This window comes from Tachysurus fulvidraco, chromosome 13, assembly GCF_022655615.1.
Source record: "Tachysurus fulvidraco isolate hzauxx_2018 chromosome 13, HZAU_PFXX_2.0, whole genome shotgun sequence".
Classification (NCBI taxonomy): domain Eukaryota; kingdom Metazoa; phylum Chordata; class Actinopteri; order Siluriformes; family Bagridae; genus Tachysurus; species Tachysurus fulvidraco.
The window spans coordinates 3,842,340-3,867,967 of record NC_062530.1 but is presented as its reverse complement, the minus strand read 5'-3'; the positions used below and the strand labels follow the sequence as shown (position 1 = coordinate 3,867,967).

General features: G+C 39.6%; 1 protein-coding gene across 19 annotated transcripts in view; it reads right to left on the bottom strand.

Annotated features, from left to right (window-relative positions):
- The window catches only part of LOC113650773 (ryanodine receptor 1-like), a 101,991-nt gene that overhangs the window by 70,963 nt on the left and 5,400 nt on the right, over positions 1-25,628 (bottom strand). For 16 of the 19 annotated variants that reach the window (XM_047822342.1, XM_047822341.1, XM_047822347.1 and 13 more), the window contains 14 exons: positions 11,590-11,709; positions 10,563-10,661; positions 9,991-10,011; positions 6,143-6,217; positions 5,973-6,051; positions 3,957-4,069; positions 3,655-3,754; positions 3,088-3,184; positions 2,341-2,415; positions 1,836-1,992; positions 1,576-1,740; positions 1,284-1,405; positions 363-549; positions 109-244 (listed from right to left, as the gene is read on the bottom strand). In XM_047822342.1, coding sequence (XP_047678298.1) covers positions 109-244; positions 363-549; positions 1,284-1,405; positions 1,576-1,740; positions 1,836-1,992; positions 2,341-2,415; positions 3,088-3,184; positions 3,655-3,754; positions 3,957-4,069; positions 5,973-6,051; positions 6,143-6,217; positions 9,991-10,011; positions 10,563-10,661; positions 11,590-11,709 — 1,546 coding nt within the window. The remainder of the gene's footprint in view (positions 1-108; positions 245-362; positions 550-1,283; positions 1,406-1,575; positions 1,741-1,835; positions 1,993-2,340; positions 2,416-3,087; positions 3,185-3,654; positions 3,755-3,956; positions 4,070-5,972; positions 6,052-6,142; positions 6,218-9,990; positions 10,012-10,562; positions 10,662-11,589; positions 11,710-25,628) is intronic. The other 3 variants (XM_047822355.1, XM_047822356.1, XM_047822357.1) reach the window with 1 other exon arrangement.

Sequence of the window (25,628 nt, the reverse complement as noted above, 5' to 3'; positions counted from 1 at the left end):
CGAGAAATTAAGTGAGTTTGTCTTATTTAGCCAGGATTGTTTTAATGCTAGCTACTGTATGTATAGTCTATAGAAATGTCTGTGAAGGCACAGAATCCGGGATCTCACCCAGAAGTTCATAAAGCAGGTTGACTATCTCCTTCCACGACTCGGCTGCCTCCTCCCCGGCGAACTCCGAGAAGTGAGCGGCAGTGTTGTACACGTTAAGCCTGTCCACACACTCCAGCACGATGGTAATCATCCCCTACAGAAAATCAGCAGTGAGCAAAGACATACACACACATCTACTATTACACAAACATACACACACACACACACACACACACACACACACACACACACACACACACACACACACACACCTCTTCTTGGAAGAGGTTCTGCCGGTTGCGCAGCGATCGCAGTTTCGTCTGCTTCTCCTCGTGCTCCAGCTCCTCCTCAGGTGGCCGGAAGTAGTGGATGAGATCCTGAAGGGAGAGAATCACTCCATCCAGGGGGAGAGAAACCAGACCTGCAGCCCTGTTCTTCCCACTCAGTGAGTCCAGCCCCCTACACACACACACACACACACACACACACACACACACACACACACACACACACACACACACACACACACACACACACACACACACACACACACACTTTTATCCTTCTGACACCTACATAAACAGCGATTTTCTAAATGCAGTATTAATATACAGCTCATCTGGAAATTGCGATTTAATTGGTAGTGCAAGTATTTTATATCAGAAACTTTCATTCAACTCCTTCCAACCTGCCAGGAAATTAGAAATGTCTGTATAATAGTATATTATTTCATATGTCCTTCATATGTCCTTCATATGTCCTTCTCAGTCAGCTCCCTAGTTCGGTATTCAGGACACTGATCAGCGAAATCCTGCAAAATCCTGGAGGTTTTGCCCCCTAAAAACCTACAACGCACCACAAAAACCAGGAAGCATCGATGCGGCCCACGTAGCCTTACTGGAAACGGTGACGTCATGTTATGCAGAGTCTCTACCATCCATCAATGACCTAGGGAGCTGATTGAGACGCACCCACTGTATGCCTCGTTATCAGCCTGTCAAGCCCTATGATCCCTTATTAACACTTCACCAGATGATCTTCATCCCCAGAGATCCATGAAACATAGCTACTGGGTCTGTATCTTTTTTTTTTTTGGCTACAATCACAACACAATATTTTTAACATTCTAACATTTACTAAGTTTTTGTAGATGGCTTATTTGCCCGACTGTATGAATTGAACAGGCTTCCTACTTGATGAACAGTTTAAAAAGGCCTGTGGTGCTGTAGATCATTCGAGCTGCCTGAGACTCTTCTGTCTGAGACCGGGACATCAGGAGGGCATCGTCCATGTGGCCTTCCTGATGCAGAGTAACCTACAGGAGAGAGAAAGAGAAAAGGATAGAAATAAATAGAGGCAAATTTTATTCAGTAATTATTCACGATACACAGTTAGAGTTTTATCAGTTATCCGTTAATTAGCATGTTAAATAGAGAAAGTGGCGTGTGGTAAGGTGTAGTGTGTGGAGTCTGTACAGTACAGTACCTTTCTTTTCATGGTACCCAGACGAGCCGCTTTGGCATCGAGGGCAGCGTAGGTGACCCACAGGCCTGTAGAGACGTGTTGTACAAAGCACATCGACTCGCCATACTTGATCTCTGGAATTCCCATGCCCTCAACATCACGCTTCTTCACCACCTCCACCTTCTCCTGCTCAGACGCAACACGGTTTTGTTGTTAAAATAAAAACGTTCTGCTGAGCAATTTCGTTTAGTTTTAATGAAGAATTCAGAATATTCCGAGACCTTGGAGGCACGGAAGCAGAATGCCGACTGCTTGGTGTTGGCCTTCTCGGGGTCGAGCACCATCAGACCTTTCTCTTCATCCAGGCACAGATAGCGACCCGTGGTGATGTGGCGAATGCGGAACGGCTGACCCCACTTCATATGACTGCCACTCCAGCTACGGGAAGAGAGCATCACGCATTTCATTTAAAGGTGTCAGTGATGAATAGTAACATAAAGAAAAGAAGAGATTCAGTGATTAAAATACTGTTAAAATATTGTACAGAAGTCCACCCAGGGTCAGGACATCTTTACCTATAATTTAACTAGAATAATTCTATAATTTCACAACTCATTATCTACCACCTCTTTATTTCAGAGGCTGTCATGTGACCCTTTTTACCAGTACACAGATGTGTCATTTCTACTATCCCGAATCTTGATCTGCTGCTCTGTACGCTCAGCCTTTATATCTGTACATCTGATCATTCGAGGATTACAGAGGGTTAATAAAATCTTCCCTTACCTGATTCTCAAAGGTTCAAGTCTCCACAAAGAACGTGCTTGACTACAGACGGCTCCGGACTCATACTGAGCGGTCCTGAAAACGCAGAGACGTAGAAGAGAGCAGAGGAAAGGAAAAGAGAGAAGGAGGAGGTGAGGGAGGAGAGGTGGGGAGAAATAAAGAGGGGAGGGATAAAGAAAGGAGCAGAGAGATAAAGAGAGGAGAGGAGAGATAAGGAGAGGAGAGGAGAGGAGAGATAAAGAGAGGAGAGGAGAGGAAAGGAAAGGAAAGGAAAGGAAAGGAAAGGAAAGGAAAGGAAAGGAAAGGAAAGGAAAGGAAAGAAGAGGAAAAGAGAGGTGAGGAGAAATAAGGAGAGGAGAGAGGAGGAGAGATTAAGAGAGGAGAGGAGAGGAGAGGAGAGATAAGGAGAGGAGAGGAGAGATAAATAGAGGAGTGGAGATGAGTGGAGAGGAGAGGAGAGAAGAGGAGAGGAGAGATAAAAAGAGGAGTGGAGAGCAGACGGGAGGTGAGGAGAGATAAAGAGAGGAGAGGAGAGATAAAAAGAGGAGTGGAGAGCAGACGGGAGGAGAGGAGAGATAAAGAGAGGAGAGGAGAGATATAAAGAGTAGTGGAGAGCAGACGGGAGGAGAGGAGAGGAGAGATAAAGAGAGGTAGCAGCAGGAAATATAACATACAGAATGTGAATAAGTTGCACACTAAAGCCTTCTGCTTGCTCAGTCCTTGTTTTTGTCTGTTATTCTGTCTTACTTGCGCTGATCTTCTCCCTGGTCAGGAGGCGGTATGGCCAGACACTCGTCCATGTGACCGTGGAACAAGCGCAGGACATGTCCTCCGGTTAAAAAACCTATTGAGGATGTAAACATTTAAACAGAGAGCTACACACCAAGAAATACTGATGTCCAATGGAGCAATCTGTCTGTCTGTCTGTCTGTCTGTCTGTCTGTCTGTCTGTCTTTCTTTCTCACTTTCTCACTTTCTCACTTTCCTATTCCACGCAGCTGCTTCATTAATCTGGATTGCATGGCTTTGTTTTGAAGGTATTTTCATACTTATATTAGGTTTTTTGTTAACCTTTGGCTAAAAAGGCGTCAAAATATCACAACACGTGTATCCGCACAATCTCTTGCTTCACGTTAACCAGCGTTGTGCTACAACTGAGAAAGGTGTCTTGACCAACATGACCTCAGAGGAATATGTGCTGTGGGTAATACACAAAAACAGCCACAGAACATTTGTGTTGAGTTAAATGACACACCTGCAGTGCATTACCCATCGTGTAGGAACTGAAAAACACAAACGGAAAGAAAAGCTCACCCTCCGCTAGCTCACAGCCTGAGCACACTGGATTCATGTTCCACAGAGTTTGCATGAACGACGCATCTACCATCAAGTCCCCGCTGGCATAGGACAGATGCTGCAAGGACACAATGACTCATGAACAACATCCAACCACGCTACTTAATTACAGACACATGCAGTATCAAGAGTGTTTTTCATGCCAGGAGATATCTGTGTATCTGAGAGAGAGAGAGAGAGAGAGAGAGAGAGAGAGAGAGAGAGAGAGAGAGAGAGAGAGAGAGAGAGAGAGAGAATAAAAAAAACACATCTTGTCTTACCAGATATCTCTCAGATGACACGCTAACCAGGATCAGGTCATCTCCGACTCTGACCTTCTCACCTTCTGACCTCTGCTTGGATGCAGGATGGATGGTCCACCAGCACGCTTCACCTGTGGTAAAGAGTACAGGGTCATGACACGGCAGATCACACATCCACACATCCACATGTATTATAGACGATACAGCTTAGATTCACATGAGCCCATTTTATCCAGTACACCGGTGTTCTGATTCGCCGGCAGAATGGAAATCGTCGTATGGGACGTATTCATGTCTCTGTTGGACTCTGTCCCTCACACAGAATTTTAGTGAGTTCAAATTGGGGGCATCTCAGGAAGCAGAAATGGGTGTGATATCATCATTTACTTCGAAGATAGAGACATTTGGATGAACAAAAAAAAACATAAATAGCCATAAAAAACTATACTGTACATCCTTAAAGCGCTGAGTGTCACATGAGTCATTAACCAGCAATCGAACCTTCAACCTGACAGGTACAAGATAGATAGATAGATAGATAGATAGATAGATAGATAGATAGATAGATAGACAGATAGATAGATAGATAGATAGATAGATAGATAGATAGATAGATAGAATAGAGAATAGACAGACAGACAGACAGACAGACAGATAGATAGATAGATAGATAGATAGATAGATAGATAGATAGATAGATAGATAGATAGATAGATAGATAGATAGATAGAATAGATAGAATAGAGAATAGACAGACAGACATATAGATAGATAGATAGATCTATCGATCAGATAGATAGATAGATAGATAGATAGATAGATAGATAGATAGATAGATAGATAGATAGATAGATAGATAGATAGATAGATAGATAGAATAGAAAATAGACAGACAGACAGACAGACAGATAGATAGATAGATAGATAGACAGATAGATAGATAGATAGATAGATAGATAGATAGATAGATAGATAGATAGATAGATAGATAGATAGACAGACAGACAGACAGATAGATAGATAGATAGATAGATAGATAGATAGATAGATAGATAGATAGATAGATAGATAGATAGATAGATAGATAGATAGAATAGAATAGATAGAATAGAATAGAGAATAGACAGACAGACAGACAGACAGACAGATAGATAGATAGATAGATAGATAGATAGATAGATAGATAGATAGATAGATAGATAGATAGATAGATAGATAGATAGATAGATAGAATAGACAGACAGACATATAGATAGATAGATAGATAGATAGATAGATAGATAGATAGATAGATCTATCGATCAGATAGATAGATAGATAGATAGATAGATAGATAGATAGATAGATAGATAGATAGATAGATAGATAGATAGATAGATAGAATAGAGAATAGACAGACAGACAGACAGACAGATAGATAGATAGATAGATAGATAGATAGATAGATAGATAGATAGATAGATAGATAGATAGATAGATAGATAGATAGATAGATAGATAGAAAGATAGAATACAGAATAGACAGACAGACAGACAGACAGATAGATAGATAGATAGATAGATAGATAGATAGATAGATAGATAGATAGATAGATAGATAGATAGATAGATAGATAGATAGATAGATAGATAGATCTATCAATCAGATAGATAGATAGATGGAATACAGAATAGACAGACAGACAGACAGACAGACAGACAGACAGACAGATAGATAGATAGATAGATAGATAGATAGATAGATAGATAGATAGATAGATAGATAGACAGACAGACAGACAGACAGACAGAAAGACAGACAGACAGACAGATAGATAGATAGATAGATAGATAGATAGATAGATAGATAGATAGATAGATAGATAGATAGATAGATAGATAGATAGATAGATAGATAGATAGACCTGAACACCACCACAGTTAATAACACCACCTCAGCTTCAGCTGTGTGTGTGTGTGTGTGTGTGTGTGTGTGTGTGTGTGTGTGTGTGTGTGTGTGTGTGTGTGTGTGTGTGTGTGTGTGTGTGTGTATACCTGTAGAGTCCTCCTGCAAGCCCACATCGAAGGCCAGCTTGTCCGTGAGCGAACGTGATGTGGTCAAACAACTGAGGTACTGCAATGATGACGATTAGCACACATGAGTGATAAATATCCATCAGTGTATTACTGTGATATTAAAACCATAGGATTATCATATGGCTCACCATGCCAGAGTGGCTGTGTCTCAGCAAGATGGCGTGACCATACAGCAGCGTCCGATGGCCTCCTCCCTGAGAGGACTGAAGACGGAGAGCCGGAGGAGAGAAGAGAAAAGAATTAAACCAAGACATGCACTTATTCTCCTTCATACCTGGGAAAGGAGTGTGTAAGCATGGCTTTATGTGACTGGCTGATTGTAAATGTCTGAAGGTGTGTGTGTGTGTGTGTGTGTGTGTGTGTGTGTGTGTGTGTGTGTGTGTGTGTGTGTGTGTGTGTGTGTGTGTGTGTGTGTGTGTGCGTGTGTGTGTGTGTGTGTGCACTGTCTATGCCACAGCAACCTCCTTTCAAAACAGAATCGTCTTCATTCCTCATAAGATAACAGAGATAAGTAGAAGGACAAACGATGAGAGGAGAATGAAAAACACACAGAGGATCATGGGAAAAAAAAAAGAAGGAAGAGAAGCCGCCCCAAAAAGGAATGGGCATCTCTTCACCTCCTGTCAAAGTAGAAGGAAGTGAGTTACGGTACCACAGGAAGACCACACATGAGTACAAACAAAGGTCAAACAAAGTCCACACCAAACCGAACGAACGAGTTCACAAAAAAGGCTTCGATGAGGTCACAAGTCACTCTACAGTATGTGGTCAGTTCACCTTAAGGTTTAGGAATGAGAAGACACAATGATTATTGTTATTAGTGATTATCATCAGCTCCAATATCACCATAAACATCGTCATCTGTGTCAGTAGCATGGCTCGGGTGAGAGAAGGTATGCACACTGCAGGGCTCTGAGGTTAAGCACACCTTAATCCACCTGTGTGGGTCAGTGTGTTACGCCGTCTGTCGTTCTGTTGACATTAGCGGCGAATGGACGGGGATTTGTCTCTCAGAACCTCAGTGTCAGAATCAATCCCCAGGGACACCAACCCTTCCATCCTGCTGGGACTTCCACATGCCATGTTATTCTCATTATCACGGGTCACTGCTTGTTTCCCTGCTAACACCAATATGGATCTTCTCTCTCTCTCTCTCTCTCTCTCTCTCTCTCTCTCTCTCTCTCTCTCTCTCTCTCTCTCTCTCTCTCTCAATACCCACATATGGTTAAGGCTGATTCTTTCTACATTATATGTTCAGATCATTTTTTTTCATCGTCTTTAAAAGAATTCGTCTTTTCTAAATATAAAACCAAAAAAAAAAAAACAACAATTTGTTGTCAGGTAAATTTGTCTCCTTACTCGTGGAGACTCAATCGGATCACTAATCATTTCAAGGGCTTCTGTATGACTAGACGCAGATCTGTAGCTAATGTATTTATGGCGTTTATAATTTATGATATTTATGACAAGGGTGGACAAATCGTTCTGCCAGGAACAATCTGATATCATGCTGGATTTATTTATTTATTTATTTATTTATTTATTTATCCATTCATAGTTGCCCAGAGGACAGAAAGGTTCGACAACCCTGAAATACTATAAGTACAGCATGGTGTCACATCGAGCTCCACACATGAGCCAGATGAGATCCAGGGGTCTGAGTGAACGGATTAAAACATCTGCATGTATTTTAATAATCAAGCTGTATTGGATTCATTAGTCATTGCTCGCAGTGGATAATGTACGTATTGATCAGTATACGTGTGGACGCACTACATCCGCCTCATGTGGTTAAGGCTCTGGGTTGTTGATTGGACAATCAGAGTTTAAGCCCCAGCACTGCCAAGCTGCCACTGTTGGGCCCTTGAGCAAGGCCCTTATCCCTCTCTGCTCCAGAGGGGATGTATCATAGCTCACCATGTGCTCTGACCCCAAACTCTAAAGGTGGGATACGTAAAAAAAGTGCCAGTCCTGTTGCATTCTGGGATACACCGACACACAGGGTGATACACCGGCTGTACTTCTGTATAACATCAACAGCAGTAAATCGTTCACGGCTGCTTTCTCTCTAATGTTGTATAAATACTGAGAATTGCACTACGGACTACTGTTTCGATTTCCTGCTTTCTCCTACTGTACAGTACAGTCAGGTAGCAGGAATATTCAGAGGCAGCGGGAAAAAGAGCATATAACCGGCCGTCACATTTAGAGAGAAAATAAACAGACATAAATAATATGGTTTACTTGTAATGCGAGGACAAAAAATCCAGAGCTCATAGCTGGAAATTTGCTACTTTACAGCTTTGCTAGAAAAAGATAACCACCAACATATGACATATGACGTTAATTCAATTAACTACTGAATTTTTATGTTGGCTTTGTAGAAGCCAACATTCTGTTTTCCTATTTAAGCTTAGACAAAAATTTATAAAATTTAATCCGGCCTAGAGCTTTCGAGCCACATGCACCAAATTCGGATATGTTGTAGACACCGGTCTGAAGTTTGTTGCTATTACTTTTCTAAGCGATCTGAGCACTGGTACTGGCCTTTCGGTTGTGCCGCAGCCCCGACCCCAAAATATGGAAAATCAAAAAACTTTTTACAACATGGACATGTGACATATCAAAACACTCAAAACAATGAGGGGAACTTCCTCATGGGTATTCTGATGATGTATATACTTTTTGAGGTAAGCAGAGACAAGCATGTGACATCATCCAAATACATCATGTATTTGGTCACATGATATATCATGTGACGTCACGTGAAAATAAAAAATTTTGCACAACATGGGCGTGTGATATATCAAAACAATCAACCCAATGTGGGGGACTTCCTCCGGAGTATTTGGATGATGTCACATGCTTGTCTCTGCTTACCTCAAAAAGTTTTGGCAACCTAGCTTTATGTCCACTTGCATCCAAAAGTAACACTGACCCTTATGTCCACTTGCCTCCAAAAAGCACCATCCGTTGCGAATACTTGCTTCGTCAAAGCCAACATCAAAGTTTGTCGCGACTAACTTTACAAATCTAGTTAGAATTGCTGCTTAACGAATATATGATTTGTCCACCCCGGGATTAGATACTGTATATACTTAGTTATACTAAGTTATGCTTAAAACAGGAAGTTTACATCTACTGGTGATTAGTGCACAGAACATAAGGGTTAATACGAGGCTTCGTCTTCCTGGAAGTCGTGAGGAAGTCGTGAGGAAGTCGTGAGGAAGCGATGAAACGACTGAATTGCGAAAAAAAAAAGTAAAGAAGGAAAAACATGCGGTGTTTCATGAGGGAGGTGTGTGAGTGTCTTAGTATACAGAAGCCATTACAAAACCATGATATTGCAAAGGAAAATTTGTTAGTTTTTTTAAGTTGGGGGAAAAAAGAAAATAAGATGGAATGGTAGTTAGTGAAAGGGTGAAAGTGCTGCATGAAATGGCGATGTGGCAGGCACAAAATCCAAAGAGAGCCCTGTGTTTCTTTAGAAGACAAACTGTGTGAAGAAATTCAGGGTTTTCTTTGAATACTTTTAGGCTGAAATATCTTGTAAAAAAAATACAGAATGGTAAGTGTTATGTGTGTGATGGGCAGGAGACTAAAGGGAAAAAGGGAGGTGATTTCTCTCTCTCTCTCTCTCTCTCTCTCTCTCTCTCTCTCTCTCTCTCTCTCTCTCTCTCTCTCTGATGTTTGATGTTTATTCAGGGACTAACTCCTGTCCAGAAATGTCATTTGGAAACCAAATGAGATTCCATCTACACAGTCGGCGTAAGGAACAGGTGTGATCAATGCTGAGGAGGAAGAGAAGGCTCAGGGGAGAAGGACAGTAACTGCAGCACCATTTCATTTCATTTCATTTCATTTCATTTTAACTAAACGAGACACACTGGGAAAGAAGGACAGGAAGGAGTGGAGGAGAGGTGCTTAGATCAGATTGGGGTAGACAGATAAACAAGAGACATGTGCAAGAACATACCCACTGGTCCAAATCGACTGCCTACGGGTGGCAGAGAAAGGGACGAGGTGCCGGGGAGGAGAAAAAAGAAGGCAGATGAAGTTAAGTTACTCTAGTGGAAACTCTACAGATGGTTTGTCCAAAGGCAAAGACATGAAAAAGAACCAGGCTTTCATCAGCACCACATAGCCTAACGCAGCCTTTAGGTCAAATCTGATTAGGAAATCAATCAACAATTCATTAATTAAAAAAATGAAAAGCAAACAAATAAATAAATAAATAAACAAACAAACAAACAAATAAATCAATACAGCTCATTAGATCATTAGTAAAGCTTATCTCGCTGTAAGAAAAATTTAATTAAAAAATTAAAGTTAATAAACTTTATTTACTTAAATTTGTTCTTGTGACTAAACTGGGCTCAGGACAATATTGACCCAAAGAAAAAAATCCCAAATCTTCCCACCGGACCAGGTTCTGCTTACAGATACAGTCACTGAGCACTTCAGCAACCATCTCATTTCATCCTCTCTACCATTAACTCTATTACTCCTTCAATCCTCTGTTCTTATCTTAACATCTCAGGGTCTCACCTCCATCTCCATGGTGTTGGCCAGCATCTCCTGCAGCGCCCGCACCGAGAGCGACTGCTCCAGGATGAAGGCGCAGATAGCCAAGTCAGGCGGCACATTCTGGACAGGACACAGATAAAGTGTGTGAATGGAGAAAAGAATTAGAGAAATAGTTTAGTTTAGAATCAATACCGCATGCTTCTCTGATGCTGAAGCGTGAAAACATGGAATTAAATGAATCTTTGACCTACTGTAATAAAGACAGAAAAAATACACAGGTAACTCCATTTTTCTAAAAAAGCTAGCAGGCTAAGTTTGTTGATTAATAAACAGCGATCAACCATAAGATTAAAAGACAGGCACAGTATAATCGAGGTGGTGTCTCCATGGATGGGACTCGTTTGTCCAGGAGGTCCAATAGACGCTATACCAGATTAAGGTCTGGGGAATTTGGAGGAGGAATCAACACCTTGATGTCAGTGGATTTAATGTATTGTAATTGTATTTGATGAAAGATAAGAAGCGTCGCTTTGTTTACTGTTGATGCTCTGAGCAGTCATCTAGATTTGATGTCACATATTGACCTGTACTTGTCTAAAACTGCTCTGATTGACAGATCAAAAGAAGACCTTCAAAAAAATTCTGAGGAATTCAGGATTCGAACTTGTGACCTCCTGACAAACAGACTAACGCTTAAGCAATTATTGTCAGGAAATGCCTGGGCTTTTCCCCGCCTGGACACTAGGGGGACATTCTGGAAGAATTTGTGTGTTTTGCACCATGTGCCTTTGGTTTTGTTTTGTGTTCACGTTTGTTAGCCCCGCCCTTTCCTTAATCACGTTCTGCCTCTGCACACCTGTTCCTTGTGTTCTATGATTTCTCCCTTATTTAACCCTGTGGTCTTGTGCCTGTTTCTATCCCCACATATGGGTCTGAGTTTTATCTTTTCGGGACACCCCGCTTCCCCTGACAGTTATACTGTATCTTTCTTTGATAAATTCTTGAGAATCGATCTGACCATTTTATTGTCTTTTTGTCCAGAAGATACCTGGGCATTAGATGTTGTTTCAAGGAAGCACAATCGGTTCCCGAAGCCTTCGCAAGACAGGCACAGCTTGATCTGCTCCTTCAGGACGGTCGCTGTACACTGGAGCACCACCGTGTCATCCTGAGATTTAAAAAACAAACAAACAAACAAACAAACAAACAAATAAATAATTAAGGACATATTAGAAAAAAATCAGTAGACCAGACATCTAAGAATGGTGCATGACAATGGGCTTGAGGATAATTAATTCTTCTTATGTGGGATATATAAAAAGATTTATGCCACACACACACACACACACACACACACACACACACACACACACACACACACACACACACACACACACACACACACACACACACACACACACACACAGGCCTGTCTGGAGGCATAGCAGGGTGTAAATACACCAATAAACACTTGTGGGGCCAAGTCTCCACCTGACACAGTGCATTCTCAGCTGTTCCCCTGTCACTCATTATGTAAGCGTACCATAATCCCTCTCTCTAGACATCTTTTTTCTCTCCAATAGCTTCATTCCAATCCTAATGTGTGAGATTGTGTCCATTGTTTGATAAACCATTGGTCTATTGGATAGTATCACCCGTGGCTTCGATGAGATATAGTAGGGGGCGTGGCCTGGTGGGCGTGGCCTGACCCAGGTAGCACGTCTCATGTGCACGTTGCCTCGTTAGAGAAGAAGAAATTTCCGGAAGCTCCTTAAGAGTTTGCTAGATTTAGCTTGTAATCAGGGTTTATTAATTACTTCATTCATAATTTATTTAATGAATTATTATTGTTATTTACTTATTAAGCTGCTTAATAACTCACTAACAATGTCAGGAATGCTGCAAACTTGTTTATTACATGTAAATAAGCTATTGCTTTCATAAACAACCGTTTTTATTTTCCTTAATTTAAACTTCCTGTCCTGATTTCGAAGCGAAGACGCTAGGACGTGTCCGATACAGAAACGTGGTTTATCGTTCTGCCAGACATCAGATCAGATTATTATGTTTCCTATGCTGTAAGATACAAAACAGATGAAAAGGAAAGACACATCACACGCTACAACACATTATTTTTTACGATCTTTATCATCCCTAAAGCTAAACCATAAACCTTCTAATATTCAGTCTTTCTAAATTTCTGCCTCTTTTCCAAATACATTATAGGACACTCGTTATGAAATGTCGTCTATTTCACAACACCAGAACCCATGCCACATTTTCACAGACATCCCTCTTCCATGCTGGACATACTGAAGACTTCCTCAGGTCCAGTTCTATAAAGCGTGTCTAATCTTCTAATGCGTTCATCGTCTGGTGTTAGTCCAACATTTATCTTCAGACAGCCCAAATCTGTCTTCTGAACTGTTTCACACAGGAAATGGGGACAGGGTGCCCTTTATTCTTTTCTCCAGCCTCTATCAACCTTCCCTGACACACACACACACACACACACACACACACACACACACACACACACACACACACACACACACACACACACACACACACACACACACACACACACACATTTCTTCCTAAAGCATTCTAATTAGCCGTTCCAGAGATTCCTATGTATTACAGTGTACAAGTAGTCTGTAAATACTCAAGAGCGATACCTTTGATGTTATATATGTTGTATATATATATAATCAGACTTGTGTCTGATAAATGAATCAGATATGTCGATTAGTTAAGCTCTATGGTAAAATAAATGGAATGGATGGAAAAGGTGCATTCAGATTGTGACCTGGACCTACTGTGTGTCAAGGGTGATGTCCTGTGAAAGCTGTACAAGATACTGTAGCACCTTCAAGTCTCAATGTTGTGAAGAATAATGTGTGTGTGTGCGTGTGCGTGTGTGTGTGTGTGTGTGTGTGAGAGAGAGAGAGAGAAAGCGAGAGAGACCTGGACCTGATATGGAATATGTGCTCTACATTTTTAAAAAGAAACCAGCTGATTCGATGACTCACACTTCTCATCGGTTTGAACCAATCAGGTAGCAGCGCCATCGCTGATGAAGGACAATAAGACTGAGATGATCATGAAAATTAAATGACAATTAACATTTGCGCATTGTTGAATGGAATTATTTCTGACATTCGGCAGACTCTCTTATCCAGAGAGACCTACACTTCATACAACTGAGTGATTTATGGTTAAGGGCCTTGCTCAGGGTCCCAGCAGTGGCCACTTGGTGGATCTGGGATTCGAACTCACAACCATCCAATCAGTATTCTAACACTTACGGTCAGCAACAAGGACGTTTAAACATAACACTGAGAGTAGGTCTCATGAATTGTTTCAGGTTTTTCTAGCTCGGCTCCAGGAAATAAACTCATCGAACTAAGCAGATATAATTCCCGAAAGTCTATTTAATGATTTTTGGCCACAAATAAATACCAGAACGACATGGAAATGATTTACAAACTAAAGTTACCCAAAGTATGGACACAATTAGAGAAGACGTCCTCCCAAGGCTTTTAGGTACAAAGGAGGGGATGGAACTGTTTACACTGCCATCCTGATGAAGAAACAAGTAGAAACTTGGTTGCATTCGAATAAATATTAAAAAAAACAAAAAAAAAACAAAAAAAAAACATTTTTGCTTTTAAATAGAATTTTCCTGAATGAGTTAAAAAATAAGCTGTTCAGTTTTTTTTACTTTTCTTATTATGTTCCAGCATTGAACCAGTGTGTGTGTGTGTGTGTGTGTGTGTGTGTGTGTGTGTGTGTGTGTGTGTGTGTGTGTGTGTGTGTGTGTGTGTGTGTGTGTGTGTTACTAATGTGTGTGTGCGTATTACTAACTGTTCCAACATTGAACCAGTGTGTGTGTGTGTGTGTGTGTGTGTGTGTGTGTGTGTGTGTGTGTGTTACTAATGTGTGTGTATTACTACTGTAACTGTTCCAGCATTGAACCTGTGTGTGTGTGTGTGTGTGTGTGTGTGTGTGTGTGTGTGTGTGTGTGTGTATATTAATAATGTGTGTGTATTACTACTGTAACTGTTCCAGCATTGAACCCGTGTGTGTGTTTGTGTGGGTGTGTGCGTGCCTGTGTGTGTGTGTGTGTGTGTGTGTGTGTGTGTGTGCGTGCGTGTTTGTGTGTGTGTGTATTACTAGTGTGTGTATTACTAACTGTTCCAGCATTGAACCAGTGTGTGTGTGTGTGTGTGTGTGTGTGTGTGTGTGCGTGTGTGTGTGTGCGTGTGTGTGTGTGTGTGTGTGTGCGTGTGTGTGTATTACTAATTTATGTGTGTGTATTACTTACTGTTCCAGCATTGAACCTGTGTGTGCCTGTGTGTGTGTGTATTACTAATATGTGTGTGTATTACTAACTGTTCCAGCATTGAACCAGTGTGTGTGTGTGTGTGTGTGTGTGTGTGTGTGTGTGTGTGTGTGTGTGTGTGTGTGTGTGTGTGTGTGTGTGTGCGTGTTACTAATACTAAACCCACTTAATTACATAACCAACAGTGACATAACATTTTTTTAATTATTATTTCTTTTGTTTTGTTTTTTTATGTTTGCTACAACTTTAAACTGCTTTTTACTCACATTTGTCTAGCATGACCAAAGTTTTACATTTCAATTCTTCTATTTTCAAAGACATACCATACTTTGATTCAATGCTGTTCTGATTGATAGAACACTGCGATACAGATGTAATGAGTGCGGAGTGAATATTTGAAGGTACGATTTTCATTACAGTTAATAAAGTTTTGCTTAAACAGAGCCAAAACATGAGAACGGACAATCTGTATTTCGTCTCAAGTGTTTTAGCTGATGAGCAGAAGATCGCCGAGAGCATTCAGAGCACGCGTTGGGGATCGAGCCCCATGGAAGATCAACGTTTCTGGACTAACGATATCTAAGTGGAAGAAAAGAAAATACAGAAAAAAATTGACGAATACTTTTGATGAAAGGAAACAGGTCTGTAAACGAGCATGTCAGCAGCTTCCATCCCGATGCCTGAGACATCACCATGAGGGGATTTGGAGGATCTACACCGCTGTACATTATTCTCTACACACAACCATGTGGCTTCACAGCTCACTCAGATTCAGGTGAACATAAAAATACAGGAAGAGAAGAATGTTTTTTTGCGCAGAACCAAATACAGGCTCGATGAGGATTAGAGAATAGTCAGCTAAAGCTGGGGTACGATTACAGACAAGCCATAATTAGGACAGGGTTTGAGTCATAGGACACTTTAGACACTTGGTAAAAGAAGTACAGAAATAAAGACGGGTAAAAAAAAAACATAAATAAGACAGGACTTCATGGAAACTTCTAGTTTGTTAATTATGTTAAAAATAGATACGATAAACGATTGATGTGAATACGGGAAATTTTTTGTTTTTAAATCTTTCATTATATAATTGATATATTGCTGATTTCGTGAAGATGTTTAGTTAGCATTTATGGAAGGGTTCAAAATCAAATTAAATTTTTATTTATAAACATACATAAACATACAGCATTCACTAAATTCCAGGGGTTTCGTTACCGCTGTTCTGAAATGCCTGCCTAAACATACACGGTACGACGTAGTGAAATGTGTGTTACGACAAGTGTGAAAAGTAAATAAAAATAGCAATGTAAAAATATGGGTCATATAAAAGATAAATAAAGAGATAAATAAATAAAGAGAAAAAAAATAAACATAGATCTATGAATCTAGATATAAAAGATACAATAAGTATAAATTAAAAAAATAAATAAAAAGTAAAAATAAATAATTTAAACAAACAAATAAATAAAGAAATACAAACTAATTCTTTAAAATCTAAAAATAAAAATAGATTCCCCACTGTCAGAATTTCTGGTCTTAATTCAGGGACGATCAATAAGTAATATGAGCAATAAATGTTATTTGAAATGGATAAGAATCATGGCCCATTATTCTATTATTAGAGCAATAAAATGACTAATTTTTGCATTACAAATGGAATCAACCATGAAATTGTAAACCATGTGCTCAGTATTTCTGTAGAAAACAAAGCTCAGATAATTGAGTCGAGTTTGAATGCATGTATTTTATTTAATGTCCATTATGTGTTTGTATTTTTAAGAACAGCAGCCGCACACAGGTTGTTCTTTTAGACTCATCTGCACCCACTCACTATTTAGGGACTTTACACCGAGCAGGTTAAGAGTGTGTGTGCTTTTGGATTTAAAGCCCTAAGTGATTCACCGGAGTGGCAACAAAGTCCAAACTCTGTAGTGGGAGTCAAGCAATGTGTTGTGATCTCAGTGGGTGCATGTGGCCATCATGTTAGAGTCTAAAGAGACCTCCTATGGACAGCTACGAGTGGGTGGCATCAAAGAGACCAAACAAAATCTACAGTATTAAACTCTCTGGATTCGAGACTCTCAGGTGATGTGGTAGCTTGTTGGGCTCCTCAAATCCCAGGTCCACCAAGCTGCCACTGCTGGGCCCCTGAGCAAGGCCCTTAACCCTCATTTCTACAGTTGTATAAAAAATGTAAGTCGTTCTGGATAAATGTGTCTGCCAAATGCCCAAAATGTAAATCTTGAAAAGATAAGAAGGAAGCTGTGATTTGTTCATTTCATTTTCATCACCAAGCTCTTAAATAATTTTGTCTCCAAAAAATGGATCCTAGCAGAACGACGGCACAACTACGGCACATTTAACAATGGACATTGTCTCATTGCAGTTTTACAGAACATAAGAAATAAAGAACAAAAAATTCAAGATTAATATTAGACTTATATTTAAATGTGTTTGTATTTATCCGCAATGAACAAGCCTGAGGTGACTGAGGTGACTGTGGTGAGGAAAAACTCCCTTAGTTGGAAGAGGAAGAAACCTTTTGATTAACCAGACTCAAAAGTGGACCTCATCCTCATTTGGGTGACACTGAAGGGTGTTCAATTATTTTTTATAAATTATTATAAACCCCAGTGAGCGTTATTATCAATAATGTCTGTATATACATAACACAGCTTCCTTTCCAACGCTTCCAAACACACCAACAGTAGTGACTTCCTTGACAAATTCAAGGATTTCCCCCTTTGCCAAACTGCTGATTTAGGACTTCTCATGCCAAATGTCCACCTCACACCCACTGCATTGAGTACAGCCCCGGAGAGATTGATGGTGGATGAGCAGAGGACATTACACACACCGAGGGAAAGGAGAAAAGCATAATGGTGCAGACAGAAACTGATACAGGATGAGAGGTGGGTTTGAAAGGATGACCTTTTTAAAATGCTTTTTTATCCTTCGGATTAATCCGATCTGATAAACCACGCTGCACTTAGGCGGGTGACACGTGTGCTCTTAACAAAACATTACTTCCTCTATGTGTGGATGACATACAGAGGTGGTATTTATGAGGGCAGGAAGGTTTATTACCCTCTACATCACAACAAGATTCCAAACGCATACACTAACAATGCCAACGATGAGCAATTAGACAGCAAGGAAGTGGCAAACATTTTGACCAATCCTACACAGCCCTGTAACGCCAAAACAACCAGGATATTAACATACCTAGGGAAATGATCCACAGTATACGGACGTATACTGTGTCCTCTGCTCATCCACCCACCTCCTCATCCACCATCTTTCCATCAATCTCTCCGGGGCTGTACTCAATGCAGTGGGTGTGAGGTGGACATTTGGCATGAGAAGTCCTAAATCAGCAGTTTGGCAAAGGGGGAAATCCTTGAATTTGTGTCAGTACAGAGTGGAAGTCTCTACTGTTGGTGTGTTTGTGTACAGCGTTGGAAAGGAAGCTGTGTTATGTATATACAGATCAACACCACTGTTCAAGCATCGTAATAAAACGTAATGGCGTCAAGATGATCGCTAGAAATGTATCAGACATGCAGTCAAACCTGTGGGGTTGTTCTAATACACCAGAGTAAAACCATTAGTACACGGCAAAATGCTGGAGCTGAATATTCTGGAGTTAGACATAAAGTTGTGAAAGTTTGATTCTGAGAGTTTATTTTCTAACTTAGACTACAGCCGGTGTTTATGGGGACTCTAAAGCAGTGTTATGTTTTGGTGTTCATGCACTGGGTGTTGAGGAGCCTGATTTAACTCCCCCTGGTGTTGTTAGTCTACATATTTCCTGCGTCCGGCTGCATTATCTTGGACTTTAATGTGAGGAAGCTAAAAGTGACATTTTACTTTATTACACTATTTTTATGCTGTGAGAGATTTTCTGAAAATACTGATCTTGTTTAAAGTAGTAGCTCGGTCCTTAAGGTGCTAATCAGAAGGTTGTGAGTTCACCCTGGGCCACCAAGCTGCCTCACTTGGGCCCCTGACCAAGGCCCTTAAAGTCATTCTGCATGAGGTCGTCTACCGAATGTATTTATGTTTTTGTAATTATTTTCAGCTGTTATTTAAATAAACTCTAGTTAGGAGTTAAAAACGGACTCTATATGGTACTAGAATTTTAACTCCACTGTAATTTAGGTTTAACTGCTGAAAGAGCTAAAGAATCAACCCCCAGAAGAGAGTTCATTTCACTTTAACACTAGAGTATATTTAATGGTCACACAGTGGTTTATTCCAAAGGCCAGAATTTACTGAGTAGTTTAACTTACAGTATACGAGCCACATTCTTGGATGCTGGAGACTTGTTACTATAGAAACCAAGCAGCACATTAATATTAACCTGTGATGTCAGAGCTGCTGTTCTGGACAATTAATCAACACCTTCGGATCGATCAGACCGTAATGGATCGTGTCATAAACACATAGTTACACTAAAACGCTGCAGAAGTATTGAAGGCTTAATACACCGATCAAGTATAACATCATGACCACTGTTATTCTAATATTGTGTCGGTACCCCTTGATCCATCAAGACCCTGAAGGTGTGCTGTGGTTGCCCTGACCCAGATGTCTAGCCATCACAATTTGACCCTTGTCAATCCTTACGGTAGCATATTTTACCTGCTGCTAATACATTAACTCTGATGACAAAATGTTCACTTGCTGCCTAATATATCCCACCTACTAACAGGTGGTGTGATGAAGAGATAATCAGTGTTATTCACTTTACCTGTCACTGCTCATAATGTGATTCCTGATCCGTATATATAATATGTATAGTCGCCATAGTAACCACACATGGTGCAATCACTCAAAGTATAATAGGAGTGTTTTGGGTTTAATTATGTGCTAACTACAGATGCAGTAAAGCAGCATGGTAACGACGACGGTCGTGTAAAGACGACGACGTTGTTAAAAGGAACCTAAAATGTTTTCGTCGCTTGCTTCGTATATGGAAACCCAACATGGTTCTATGTATAGAACCATTCTAAAAAGGTTCTTTAAAGAGATTCTTCTTAAACCATGAGAGGAACCCGACTCAAAAGGGAACCTCATCCTCAACCTCATTTAGGTGACACCAGAGAGTGTGATTATAAATAATGTCCTTTCTACAGTATATAGACTATAAAACTGCTGAGAGAGAAACTTCTCCCTCGTATTAAAGTGTTTTATACGACTATTTGATCTCGAATCAACAAGTTGTTAAATTCTAGAATACGTCATTCATAATCTCTCGGCGTTATCTACATCCAGATAAAACTCCCAAAAAGTAAAGGCACCTTAGCGTTCACCTTACACGTTCTTTATAGTTATAGAACCGCTTTAATATAAAAATGTATCTCTCTCTGAAGGTTTCTACACAGAACCATTGTTTTAGGAGAAAACGCTTCTACCAGACATGTACAGAAGCAAAGGGTTTTATAAAGAACCCTGAGAAAACTTTTGCATCTGTGTTTGTATTTAAACTGAATGATTTGAAAACAGTCCACTTTACTAAACTACCACCATTAAGGTGATTACAGAATTAAAACAGATTACAGGAGCAGGAACTTCCATGAGATGCTGCTGTAGTGAGTCAGAAGCAGTCTAGAATGTGTGTGAGCAAGAGAAAGAAAATAGAGGATTAATCTGTATGTGCTGAGCAAAGTGAAAGCGAGAAAATTGACTCTGGTCTTATGGCCTGAACTCTCAATCCCCATCTGACAGGAAAAAGCTTTTTTGTCATTGCTCAGATGAAACATGAATCTGACGTCGATCACATTTCCAGACAACAAGATGAAAGATGATTGTAATTGTAATTTTCTCAGTTTAAATATGTTTCTTTACATCTTCTTTACCTCCTCCTTCTCCTCTCTCTCTCTCTCTCTCTCTCTCTCTCTCTCTCTCTCTCTCTCTCTCTCTCTCTCTCTCCTCGACTCTATTTCGGTGACTGCACCTGTCACTCTCACATTCCCCTGCACTGCTGACTGGCAGATAGTTCGGAGACTCGCTCACACTAGCTCAAACTTCTTCTACTACACTCACTAACCAACGACGAGCACAACGCACACGTATACACAACTAAAAACGCCTACTGAGCAAACGTTAAAACTGTATGCACATATTTAACTGGAACTAATAACAATATCAGATATCACACGTGTTACGTATCTTTATCTGGGACTTCCTTACCGTTAGCTACGTCTCTTCGTCCAGCTCATAACTGCTGTGTAGGACTGGTTCAAAGCCTACATAAACAGTTGATTGATGTATACATAAATGTACTATTTTAGAAAATATTAACATATATATATGTTTGAAGCACTTTATTCCAGGCAAAGCAGTTACTAAGGATAGATTAAATAAATTGTAAAAATCAATAAATAAAAAAAAAAAAAAAATGCTGTTCATGTTAATATACACGTTATTACCATGTTATAATGAGCTTATTTACAGTATATGTAATAAAAAGATATGAGCATCTGTGGCTTTCTTAATAAGTTAGATAGATAAACTTGAATGTTCTCTCAGATCAATAAAGCATCTATCTATCTATCTATCTATCTATCTATCTATCTATCTATCTATCTATCTATCTATCTATCTATCTATCTATCTATCTATCTATCTATCTATCTATCTACAGTAATTGTCTGTCTGCCTGTCTGTCTGTCTGTCCGCCTGTTCCTGTGTGTATATCATTAACAAACAGATCTCATCAATTGTCATTTCAGATCAAAGTTGTAAAGAAACAAAGAGAAATTTCCTTCATAAAATCTCCTTCATTTACTTAAGTTTTTCTTTCACTTCAGAAAGATCAAAGCAGAACAATCACTCTTTTTTTCCACTCGTTCTGTTTTCCAAACATCGCTCCTTTAGTCCACAATCATATGTCTGTAATGTCTTAAGGTGACTTTGAGCATCAGATGGCTTCCAGAGTTTGATCTACATGAACAGATGTGACGGTGAGAATAAAACCTAACACCATTACTGTAATCTATCTGCTGCTATACACACGCTGTGGTCATCATACCGGTGTGTATCATGAATGCTAGTGATTAGCATTTTGTGGCTAAGTTGTAACAGAATATTAAGCTATTAGCATGCAAGCTAACGTTTGAGAGATTAGCGGGAGAAAAGCTGACATGAGATAGCCTTAGCTCACGAACAAAGTTTTTTTTTTTCATTTAAATTTAATTGAGCAAAGTAGTTTATTTATTTTGTATTTTGCTTATAAGTACCTGCTTTTATCTTTGACCTAAATTAAGAATGTTGGTACTTTTAAAACTTCTGCTTACTTGATAACAGGCTTTTCTTATTTGGGATGTTAGATCTTATTTATTATTTTATTTTAATCTGCGTATTCATTATATGATTTTTTAAATGCTATTGAAACCAATGTCTTATAATAAACCTTGTATTAGTAACAGTAGCTGTAGTAGCAGTGGTAATAACCACAGTAACAGTGGTAATAACCGCAGTAGCAGTAATATTAACAGTAGCAGCAGTAATAGCAGTAGCAATGGTAATAACATTACATGACATTATATTTATGCCATTTAGCAGACACCCTTATCCAGTGTGTCTTACATTTTTATTTCAATTCATACAACTGAGCAATTGATGTTTAAGGGCCTTGCCCAGGGGCCCAGCAGTGGCAGCTTGGTGGACCTGGAATGCGAACCTATGACCTTTCGATCAATAACAGTAGTAGCAGAAGTAATAGCCTTAGCAGTGGTAATAACAATAGCAGTAGCAGAAGGGTAGAGGGGGTAATAGCAGTAGCAGTAGCAACAGTATCAGTGGTAACATTAGCAGTAGTAATAGCAGTATCAGTAGTAGCAGTGGTAGTAATAGTACTAATAATAGTAGTAGCAGTAGTAATAGCAGTAGTAACAGTAGTAGACCTAGTTGTAATAGCAGCAGTTGTAGCAGTAGCAGTAGTAATAGCAGTAGCAGTGGTAATAACAGTAGCAGTAGTAATAGCAGTAGCAGTAGTAATAGCAGTAGCAGTGGTAATAACAGTAGCAGTAGTAATAGCAGTAGCAGTGGTAATAACAGTAGCAGAAGTAATAGCAGTAGCAGCGGTAATAACAGTAGCATTAGTAATAGCAGTAGCAGTGGTAATAACAGTAGCAGTAGTAATACCAGTAGCAGTGGTAATAACAGTAGTAGCACTAGTAGTATCAGCAGCAATTGTAGCAGTAGCAGTGGTAATAACAGTAGCAGTAGTAATAGCAGTAGCAGTAGTAATAACAGTGGCAGTAGTAATAGCAGTAGCAGCGGTAATAACAGTAGCATTAGTAATAGCAGTAGCAGTGGTAATAACAGTAGCATTAGTAATAGCAGTAGCAGTGGTAATAACAGTAGCATTAGTAATAGCAGTAGCCGTGGTACTGTAATAACAGTAGCAGTAGTAATAGCAGTAGCAGTGGTACTGTAATAACAGTAGCAGTACTAATAGCATTAGCAGTGGTAGTAACAGTAGCAGTGGTAATAACAGTAGCAGTAGTAATAGCAGTAGCAGCACTAGTAGTATCAGCAGCAATTGTAGCAGTGGTAATAAAACTAGCAGTGGTAATAACAGAAGTATCAGTATCAGTAGCAGTAGTACTGTAACTGTATCAGTAGCAATAGCAGTGGTAATAGCAGTAACAGTAGCAGTAACAGTATAAATAATATTAACAGTATCAGTATTATTAACAGTAACAGTAGTAATAACAGTAACATTAACAATATTAATAGTAGAAACAGTAACAGTAGTTGCAGTAATTATTATATGAATTAAGTTCAATTTAAAGTCTGTCTGCTAGCAGCACGGCCTGGTAGAAACACTGAATTTCAGTAACCTGATAACAACATCTCTATAACCCTCAATAATTAAAGCAATTATTAAAGCTTCTGTTTTCTGAAGAATGTCTGGAGCTGAAGTTCCTCTCTGCAGTGACTGTGACAGGAGAAAGACTTGTAGGCAGAAACTTCTAAAAAACAATCTAAAAAATAGGAATTTCTCTTCAGCAAACTGCAGTAAAAGAAACACATTTAGGGACGGAGACTCGAAATTATTAAGCCGAAGCGATGATGAGTTCATCGTTTATTATATGAAAAGCTGAAAAACACTCTGAGGAAAATAGCTAAATAATATATCCTAGGAAACAGTCAGAATTCATCACACCGGTTTGTTGTGCTGCTGCTAGCGATTAGCATTTTGTGGCTAGGTTGCAACACAATAATAGGGTATTAGCATAGTTCTTCCATGTTCCCTGGTGAACGAGGCACTGTTTTTAACTTGATAATATAAGTTTAGGACTTTTTCATTTTAATTGCATTTAGCAAAGAACATTTTTGAATTTTGACATTTTCAACAGCAAACAGACAACTCCTTAAAAAACCCACATGAGCTAAGGTGAATATTTTGTTGGTGTTGAGATTGTCAGTAATAATTTTCATTGTCAGTAATAATTAAACTGCCGCTCACACACAGCTGTAGCAGATTGTCACGTCGTACATCATCCACCGCTTACGGGATTATATTACACCCTGATATGAGCATGTTAAAGGAGTGTGATATAAAGACATGTCCAGTAACAGCTGAGAAGCACCTGTTTATTGTTTTAGAGCTGATCGTGACAGACTGGATGAACAGCAGTGAAACAGGTGCTTGTGCTTTCCCTTCCTATCTCTCTATGTCTCTCTCTCTATCTCTATCTATCTTACTGTCCATCTCTCTCTCTCTCTTTCTCTCTCTCACTCACTCTTTGTCTCTGCCCCCCCTCTCTCTCACACACTCTTTCTGTCTCTGTCCCCCTCCAACTTCTCTCTCTCTCACTCTTCCTGTCTCTGTCCCCTCTCTCTCACTCTTCCTGTCTTTGTCCCCCCCCCCTCTCACTCTCTCTCTCACTCATTCTGCCTCTGTCCCCCTCTCCCTCTCAATCTCCATCTCTGTCCCTGTCTGTCTCTCTCTTAGTTAGAATTTGAAGCAAATCAATTCTTTCTAAACAGGTCGAACAAAATAAAATAAATAAACGATAAAAGAAAGAAAGAAAGAAAGAAAGAAAGAAAGAAATCACAAATGAATAAAACAATAAAATAGACTTCAATTAAATGAAGAATATACAAAGAATATATAATATACTGCAAATTGAATTCTAATAAAATTCTTTATTGTCATTAAACATTGCATGATTACAATCAAACTTGCTCTCTCTCTCTCTCTCTCTCTCTCTCTCTCTCTCTCTCTCTCTCTCTCTCTCTCTCAGCTTTACAGAAGAATACAAACAGAAGTAAGTTACTATTAATCTCTATTTAAGCCTGAGGTGACGGTGTTGAGGAAAAACTCCCTGAGATGATCTGAGGAAGAAACCTTGAGAGGAACCAGACTCAGAAGTGAACCTCATACACATTTGGGTGACACTCGACAGGAAATAATGTCAATGTAAATAATAATAATTATCATTAAATGTTAATATATTAACTTTCATTTAACTACCAAGCGCATGAATAAACCACTCTTGGCTATTACTAGCTGGACATTTTCTACAAATCTCTAAGCTTCATTTTTTCCAGAGGATGTGAACACTGAATTAACTGAACACTCTTTAAAACAAACGAATGAAACTTCTACTTTTTATCTCCGAGCTCCTTTCGGCTCTCTGTGCTGTGCTGTAAGTGTAATTCAATAGACCTTTAGAATCCACACACACACACACACACACACACACACACACACACACACA